The 9,688-nt window shown below is 34.6% G+C and overlaps 1 protein-coding gene across 1 annotated transcript; it reads left to right on the top strand.

Moving 5' to 3' along the window:
* Positions 1–6,872: 6,872 nt before the first annotated feature.
* On the top strand, positions 6,873–9,467 carry LOC135118812 (ecdysone oxidase-like). The gene is made up of 3 exons (XM_064041802.1): positions 6,873–6,997; positions 7,597–7,730; positions 7,801–9,467. Exon 3 carries the CDS (start codon positions 7,921–7,923, stop codon positions 9,382–9,384), a length of 1,464 nt encoding a protein of 487 aa, XP_063897872.1. The 5' UTR covers positions 6,873–6,997; positions 7,597–7,730; positions 7,801–7,920; the 3' UTR covers positions 9,385–9,467.
* Positions 9,468–9,688: the final 221 nt, after the last annotated feature.

The raw sequence follows: 9,688 nt of genomic DNA, 5'->3' as shown, positions 1-9,688 counted from the left end.
TCTGGCCGTTCGAGATAAACTAACTCCCTCAGAAAGAATTTTCATGGGTTCAAAAATTTTAATATCATAATTTATAGCCGTGCAAGCTGGGAGGGATTGTTAGTGCATTCTAAATGCAACATTTCTTAATAGTGTACCTATATTTTGCCAGTTTACTTAAGGCATAACTCGCAACGCCTAGCCCGATAAGAACAGCCTCACTGGGACTCAGGAACGATGTTCAATGAACAGCAGTTCCCAGTTTTATCTGTTTGACAAACTTCGACTACAGACGTACTGTCTATCTTAGGCAAGTTGGATTTCCTTTAAACTTATGTTACCTAGATGGGTGCGTCGTCATTTGTTTAATACAACTCGGTGTACCGAATTACTTTTACAAAAAAAACAATTATGTACACATGAAATGAAACATTTTTCGGTCACGATTAGTTTGAAAGGTAAGTCGCACTTTCGTGCCAAATCTACTAAAATGATTTAATTGAAAATTGGTACACAAATACTAGTGCATTCTAATAAGTTGCAAAGCAGCCTCTAACAAATATATGTATAAGCACTGAAAAAACTAGCAGTCACTGATAAACAATTAAACGCGATATTAATTTCACATAAAATTAACAAAGTTAAATAGAAACGAATTACAGCGTCAAAACTACACCATTAATATGTAATACCTAATTAACGAACAAAACAAAGCTATTAAATCAACTATTAACACAAAATAATAACAAGCAATTATATGAATAGCTGGCATTAAATAAACATTATAATTGTGTCAAAAATAAACACTGTTTACTGTACAAATTAGGTGCTATTGAGATTTGCAAATATGTGACTGCAAATATGTGTATTTTCTTTACATATGGTTCAACTTTGACTAATTTATAAATAGCTTTGACGCACCTTATAAAATGTATGATTAAAAGGTAATATCGTATTTAACCTAAGATTAAATTGGAATAATAACATCATTCTAATTACAAAAGCTGCCCGACCTATATTTCTAGCACGTCCTGACCTTTTCTAAGACAGAAAGAAAGGAATTAGGCAATTATTTATATTTCATTATCACTAATCATAGGTCGAAACTCAAGGAACATACTAATGAACCTACACATTAGTTCCATAGGCACCAATATACTACATATCTTTCTTACAGGCAACTAGCTATTCCACACGTATTCACCCGCGTCTTGGAGAAACTTCTTCCCTTACATGGATAAAACATAACCCATGTTCAACGCAGAGAATGTAGCTTCCTAACAGCCAGTTTCTTCATCAAAAGTAAAAGCCAAAGTAATGTCATAAAGTAAAAGTAAAGGTCAAATTCGTTTTTTGAAGGCTAAAGTAACAGCAAAACTAATAGATAAAACGAATTTGACCGTTACTTTTGCTTTATGACATTACTTTGGCTTTTACTTTTTTGAAATTGGCTGTATAAAGAGTATAAGAATGATTCAATTCGGTCCAGGAGATTCGGAGTCTATTCGATGCGAACAACCAGACATACAAACAATCAAATTTGTCCTCTTTATATGTTAGTATAGAGTATAAATATAGAAAACAAAGTAAAGCAAAAGTATTTATTGGAAACACGGCACAAGTACCTACACCAATAAACGTGTTCGCGTTGTTATTGTATAGTTATATGTACAAGTGAAATATATAGGCGTATCGAATAAGGATTGGGACGCACTTACCTCCGTGTTGTCTTAGTTTTTCCTGCTACCTATGTATATTTATGTAAGAGTAACCCAAAATTGCACGCAACGGTTGCAGTAGGTATTTTATTTGTGTTCTATGTATTTTTTCATTTCAACAGTTTTTTTTTCATTTTGTAACACAGGAGATCAATCTGAACCACGACGTCACAATGGCAAGAGGATATCGCTATATATCATTTAAAGTACCTGTGTATGAAGACTATGTGTGAATTTAGTAGTAATATTATAATAGTTAAAAAAATGCATTTTCTGAAACAATAAAATAGCTAATATCGTATATTCCACTTTTAAAAAATACTAGAAATCTTACGCATGATGTGCGCTCTAACTTAGATTTTATTACAATCCATATGAGAACCAACAGAACAACACACATTGCGTGGAGATGAAAAGGCTATTCTAAATGTCACAGATTACACTTATGACAAAAATCTTGAACCAATTTAGGTATAAACTTGATGTATCAATGACCTCGTTCACGCAATGGTCACCATGCCGGACTGTCGAACTGATGGTCCCGGGTTTGATTCCCGGTACGGTTAACATTTGTGTGGTGAGTAGATATGTGTGTTGGCTGTGGTCTGGGTGTTATAATATATAGGTAGCTATATGTAGTTTATCAATTGTGTTATTACACAAGCTAATAAAAATCTTACCGTGGGGCTAACTGACCGCGCATAAAACGTGTCCAAATATATTATTCTTCTGTACATCAAATTGAATGTGTTCTTGGTGTTAAATTAACAGGTCTTGTTTCAAAGGGCGGTTTGGACTATTGCCAACATAGAACTCAAGTAGCTCAAAGGGCTACAAGGCTTTAATGGAACTGGGTTGATTGGGAATGTCGTATTTCCATTCTGCAGTAGGTTGAAATAATACTATGGAGTGTCCTCCTTGTAAACCGACACCTAGTTGATCGCCTTGCATAAAAGACGTTGGTCCAATTCGCAAAATCGGTTAGGATTTGTGAGATCTGTTCTGGTTGCTGGTAAACCAAATTAAATAGGTCTTATCTAATGCTTTAATTTTGTTTATCTTACTTTTATTCATGTGAAATAATGATTTGCAAGCTACTGTTACGTCCGCATATGGTTAGAATAGGATACAATATTAAAGCACTTACTATGCAATTCTGCAATTATTGTTTTATTGAGAATTGTCGGCTTATGGTACAATTTTATTTGGCTCATAGCAGAAGTTCTTATCAAAAGCTTATTGTATTGTTAAACTTTTAGGGTGCTTTACAATATTTTGAGACCACTATAAGAAATCGTCAATGTTAAAATAAAAACAATAAAATAATATATAATTACACTTTTTAAATTCCCTTGTCCCCTTAATCCGCACTTCCAGTGTTACCAACAGCTCGAATACTTACTGTTCTTGCAATTCCACTGGATTCAAAGTTTATTAGAAGTTGGATCCTTACGACTTCATGCAGCTAAGTCCCATAGGAACTATGCATCCTTTCGGAATAACACCACGTCTCTGCTTTACGGTAGTGTGGAATCTTTGTTCGGGAGTCAGTTTATGGTTTTGTTTTGTGGGTGAGGAAAATGTTCTAGAATATGTACTTAGTTGATACATGGAGGAAGGAAAGATAGCGGAGATGCGATAAGGAAGATAAGCCACGTGCTTTTTGGTAGGTCAATAAAATATTATAGGTAATCAGTTACTAGAAATAACGAGACGTTGGGGCTTCGTGTGAAATCACTTGTGAAAATCTGTGTGTGTCAAATCACTTGTGAAACCAATCTGTCAAGATTGGTCTCACCTGTGATGACCTGCGCTCGTGGCTAGGTCAGTTTTAATTTGCTACATAGGCTGATCGTACGGGATTATTATGTTTATACTAAAATAATAAAACGAATATTCATAATTGTCAAGATTCAAACTGTCAAATGGAAACAAGACATGCGTTTATCTTGAAGAGTAGGAAAAACCTTCAAGAAGCTATGAGAGGTTGATAAAACATTTTATCCATAAAGTTCTCATTATCTAGTAACTTATTTTTTTCAACTACTTAGTTGGACCTGTCACTTCTGGAAATAAATGGATTCTGGATTCAGATAAATTTAATAATAATACTAATGACCATGATTGTACTTGAAGAGTAATTAGCTTAAGATTATACTATAATTTCAATTCAACATTTTTTACTGAAAAAAAAATGTTTATAACTAAAAAGTCAGAATCTAATCCAGTCTTCATACAGAGGTCGTTCACTATACATATTTTAATAACAACAAAGTCCACCTCTATATAAAATAGCGTAGGCAGTGTCCATTCTTCAAAAGTTGCATCATCATCAAATTTTATTAGAGCGGTCCCCATAATTTTCAGTACGCATAAACCGTAAACAAACCTAAACCAGTTTAAACGAAACGAATATCGCCGTACAATATTAATAAATTGTAACCAATGGACCACGGTTTCATGAATACCAAACGGTGCTATTACATCGGGGACGATCCTAAGCAAACATGTAGCGTCGCCAATAACGCACACAATATTGGTTTAATGACAATTCGCTTGTTAATTCAATAGAAAACCGACCCTTTTTTATGGTGTTTATAAAGCATTAATTGATACGAACCGTTATACGAAGTAATGTCCACTCTGGTACAGCACTCGTGAACAATAAGTGGACGAACGTGTCAGGTTAATTTACCGTGTATGCGGCCTTAAATTTTGTATGGTGGTCCGAATGGTGATTAAAACCAAACCGCGGTGTAATCGGATTTTGTACTTTAAAAGGCAAACCATTAAGGTATGTTCGTTTCGTGGCAAAAATAATTTTGGTGTTGATCTACCTCGACCATTTTGTAAATGAGTTACGAATTTTCATCATTTTATTTTGGAGTACAATTAAAAGTGTTTGAGTATTCAAATACTGAACACAAGTTTTTGGGCTCAAAACACAAAACGATATCCATTTCAATTTATCAAAAACCAAACCGGGTTCAGCATAATCAGGTTCGATAAAACAAGCCACCAGCCTCTGAAATATTGTTTCGTAAACCGAGTCAAAATAACGAAATTCTCCTATATTTTTAGACGCAGGAAAATATAACGGGAGATTATTTCCCCAAAAATATCATGGCGCAGTCCTATTCGGCTGGATATTATGTTTCGTCCAATTAGATATTTTCTTTTGATCATTATTTTGCTTCTGCTTATAATTTTGTACCTATCAATCGGATAATTATACTTATTTCCGAAATATTCCTACTTTATCTTTTAGTCTTTGTTGTTACTAAACGAACATTAATAAAAATAACTGTATGCATTTCGCGCTAAAATTACTCATTATGATACTCGGAATTATCATTGGTCTATCTATTCTTTATCTCAATTGAGTGTATTTCAATTCTAATCGATCAGGTGCAGTGGAATATCCATAAATTCACATACGGCTCGAGTTCAAACTTCACAACACAAGTAACACTACACATCTCTGTATCAGACTATACTTCTAAGGCTATTGTGTACCCGTGTGAACTCTATGATTGTAAGAACCAAGATTTACCATTTTATTTGGTTTCCGTAACTATATGAATATCAATCCAGGTATTTATATTCATCATGTTCTCTTTCTGTTTGTTATCCTGTAAATGAAACGTGTCTGTGTAGCTAATAAATGGTTTAAATGGTAAATGGTTTATTGTGTTTGTAAGTTTGCTTATATTTTAATTTAGGCAATTTAGGGCAATTTCCTCGATCTTTAATTCCTAAAATATCTTTATCTTCATGGACAGAAAGCTCCATTAAATCAGGCAAAGATTCCTTTGGTCAGACGTTCTCAAAAATAATAGTCATACTTGGTACATATAAGAGACCGACTCATATATCTACTCGTAATAATTCCTGAGCCACCCTTCCCAACACCCACGCAGGTGATGGAGTGCTCCATTCCTAGCGTACGAACGACAAATAACAATTAAACCATAATTAACTTAACCCCAATTTAGCAAGGAGTTTCTGTAATAGAGGACTATTAGATCCTCTTGCTAAATTGCCTGCTTTTGGGAAGGTTTTACTTTAATCGATTTTCGAAATGATAGGGAATTATCAAAGTCAAAGTCAGTGGTGTGTTCATAGCCAAAATATAGTCTATGAAATTTTCTTAAATATTATTTAATATTCTTAATTTGATACTCGCTGTTTGCCAGTGAGTTCGTCTGCGTGCATTTCGGATTATCCAACGTAGCAGAAGCATCACCCGTATAACTATTTAGACAGCTGTCAATTTAAAATAACAATATGCTGCATTTTTTATCTCCCAGACAAAAAGAACCTAGCATGACTGTGTAATAAATTGTTTAACAATCAAATAATTTATTTTAAAGTCTAAAGAATTAATCATCTCTGAATGTGAAAGTATAGTCGGCAAGAGAATAATTTTCATGAAATGCATTTTTGCAAAGGTACAGAATTGTATGTATTGTGTCAACTAATAAATAATTTGTCGTCGAGTTTAGATGATTATACGCCTGATATTTATCTGACTTGACATTGCATTGGATTGTTATTATACAGCATTATTATCATTGAGCTTGCTATAAAATGTTTAGGTTTATCCTCTCATCCCATGGGTGTTCAAGTTTTCTCAAACAATAATAACATGGAAGAACAGAACAGTTGATATTATTCTTATATAAACACTAGTACCAAAATGATTTAACTAGAAATATAAGACATAATATTAAGTAGGTATCGATTAATTTTGGATAAATTACCATCGATATTATTGTCGATCGTACAGACTTTAAGCCAACTGTCTGAATTATATAAATAGCCGGAAGAGTTACCATGACTAAATAGTTGACACCTGCTCTCAATTTAATCATGTCATTGAGGTGAGTTTTAATACTTAATACCAATTCTTATTTAGCTAAATATATCTACGGAACGATAACAATTTGAATGATTAATTTAGATTTAGGTAATATTGTTTTGTCCATGTAATTTTTTATTTGGCTATAGGTAGTGCAGCCTGTTAGATTAACATGGTGGCAATAATGCACTCATCAGTGAGGCTTAAATTATCCAACTACTGTTGTTACATTGCTTGCGTGCTGAAAAAATGCCCTTAAGTAGGCGTTCCACAAAAATATCTTTGAATATAAAAAAACCCCTTTACAGTTTCACGGCAGAAGCATGTCTGACACCAACTTTGGGAGCAGTCCCTCAAACGTTTTTGGCAGCGCTGCAATACTTTGCTGCAGCACAGTGCGTATTGACACGCCCCTTACTGCCAGAAGCTGATGTTACCGGTAAGCTGAAATCATACATCCAAACTAATATTATAAATGCGAAAGTAACTCTGTCTGTCTGTCTGTCTGTCTTTCTGTCTGTCTGTCTGTCTTTTCTTCACGCCTAAACTACTGAACCGATTTGTGTGAAATTTGGTACAGACATAGTTTGAAACTTGAGAAAGGACATAGGATAGTTTTTATTACAAAAAATAAAAATAAAAAATAAAATTTATTACGGACATACAGTGCCATCTATTGGTCAAATGTCGAGCTGTTCCTAAGTTCCTATGCTCCGTAGATAGATGGCGTTAATCGCGCAATGGTGTCATTACACGTGTTCGGTTCATGTTATTGTTTTAATTCATCGGAAAATCCATCAGAAAAATGTTTTTATCCCAAAAATCCTGCGGGAGCGGGAACTTCTCAAAAATCCCGCGAGATCGGGAACTATGTGGGTAAAACCAAAAATCTGCCGGAAGTCACTATTCCACGCGAACGAAGTCGCGGGCAAAAGCTATATCTCATATTTTTGGTGGATCGTCTGCCAAATATGGAGATGGGCGAATTGTTCTTCGTAACTTGAACTTCAAAAACTTAAGATATCTCCTTCATTTCAGACGGCGATACTTTTGATTTCATCATATTAGGAGCCGGTTCATCAGGGAGTGTTGTCGCTAATCGGCTTAGCGAAATTGAGGATGCGAAGATTTTACTCATTGAAGCCGGACCTGATGCCCCTTTGGAAGCAGATGTAAGTTTTATTTCTTATTAATAGACTGTAAATATCATAAAGTTAAATCTAAGCTAATGTACTTTTTCAGGTGCCGGGTACTGAAGGTGCCTTAATAAACTCCATATATGATTGGCAATACTTAACAGTTAACAACGGAAAAACTGATCAAGGTCTCATAAACGGATCCGTTGGTTGGCATAGAGGCAAAATGTTCGGTGGCTGCAGTAGTATCAATGGTATGATCTATGTAAAAGGGAACGATAATGATTACCAGAGATGGTATGACGCAGGCAATACAGAGTGGAGCGTAGAAGAAGTAAGGAGATGTTTCAAAAAAGCGGAAAGCCTTCAAAACGTAGAACTGTTAAAGAATCCGAAAGCAAGAGAAACTTATGGACATGATGGACCACTATTTATTAATAAATTCAACAGCACATTTAAACCTTATTTAGAGAAGGTAGTTGAATCATGGGACGAAATTGGTTTTAAAAAAGTTGAAGATTTAAACACAGAAAATGTAATGACTTCTGGATTTATTACTGCAACAGCAGCTAATGGGATAAGGCAAAGTATAGATAGAGCGTATTTGTTGCCAATAGCAAACAGAAAAAACTTGAATATTCTGAAGAGTACATTGGTAACAAAAATTTTGGTAGATGACAATTTAACAGTAATCGGAGTTGAAATTGAAAAAGATGGTAATAGGAAGACGTTTTATGCTTCTAAGGAAGTCATATTAAGTGCTGGCCCAATAAGCTCGCCACAGCTTCTTATGTTGTCTGGTATCGGTCCTGCAAAACATCTTGAATCAAATAACATTACAACTATTGTGGATTCACCAATGGTTGGCCAAAATCTCAAGGACCATAATTTTGTACCAGTATTTATATTTGCTGATGTACCGGACCAACCGACAGAATCTGATACATTCTTAAGTGTTCTTAGTTATCTTGCTTATCGTCAAGGGTCTTTAGCGTTCAGTAATTTACTATCAGATGCTATAGCACTATTTTCTACTGAGAAAAATCCTAAATATGCAAATTGTCAGAGTCATATGTCGATTATTCCTAAAAATACAACAACACTAAAGCAAAGTTTTATGGGAGCATTCAGATATAATGAAAGCGTCATGGATTCAATAGTGGAACTGAATAAAAATCATGGGATTTTCTTCTTCCATTTTAATCTCTTGCACCCTGTCTCAGTTGGAAATATATCTTTGAACTCTAACGATCCAAAAGATGCTCCTCTTATTTATCCAAACTATTTTGAAGATGCAAGAGATTTGGACACAGTCGCTAAAGGAGTTAAAATGTTAACAAAAATTTTGAAGACCAAATACTTTAAATCAATCAACGCTTTTCTGGGAAGGATGAATGTGCCAGCATGTGATGAATTCGAGTTAGATAGTGTAGAATATTGGAAATGTGTTGCTGTGAACTTGGTTACGACTATATTCCATCCTGTGAGCACTTGTAAGATGGGGTCTGATATAAGCATGTCCGTAGTGGACAGTCGGTTAAGGGTACATGGAGTGAAGAACTTGAGAGTGATCGATTCTAGTGTGATGCCCGATACTATCAGCGGTAACACAAATGGCCCTTCTGTCATGGTTGGAGAGAGAGGGTCTGAACTTGTTAAAGAAGATTATTATGAGCTCATTGGTTATTAATGGATATTGTGGCTACATTAAACAAGCAACCTACTTTGTTTGTGTTACTTTATTAACATACCACAAAAAAAATATGAAAATTATATGCTAGAAGATTTGGAACAACCATAATGGACACATTAAAACCTTGCAATTTTAAGTTCAGGCTTATGGTGTATGAATTGTCAATTTGTGATCGAATATTCATATCGCGACCTCGAAGAAAACACGTGTAAAATAAGTAAACAAAGACGAAACGAATTAAAATATGGCATTCAATTTGCTTATGTCTGGTGATAGTTTGAACAGCAAGAAATGTCTGTGA

Source organism: Helicoverpa armigera, chromosome 2 (assembly GCF_030705265.1).
Source record: "Helicoverpa armigera isolate CAAS_96S chromosome 2, ASM3070526v1, whole genome shotgun sequence".
Taxonomy (NCBI): domain Eukaryota; kingdom Metazoa; phylum Arthropoda; class Insecta; order Lepidoptera; family Noctuidae; genus Helicoverpa; species Helicoverpa armigera.
This window is presented reverse-complemented; position numbering and strand designations above follow the sequence as displayed.

Bases quoted from the DNA above. Each gene is read 5' to 3' on its own strand.
- LOC135118812 (XM_064041802.1), top strand. From the start codon at position 7,921: ATGTTCGGTGGCTGCAGTAGTATCAATGGTATGATCTATGTAAAAGGG.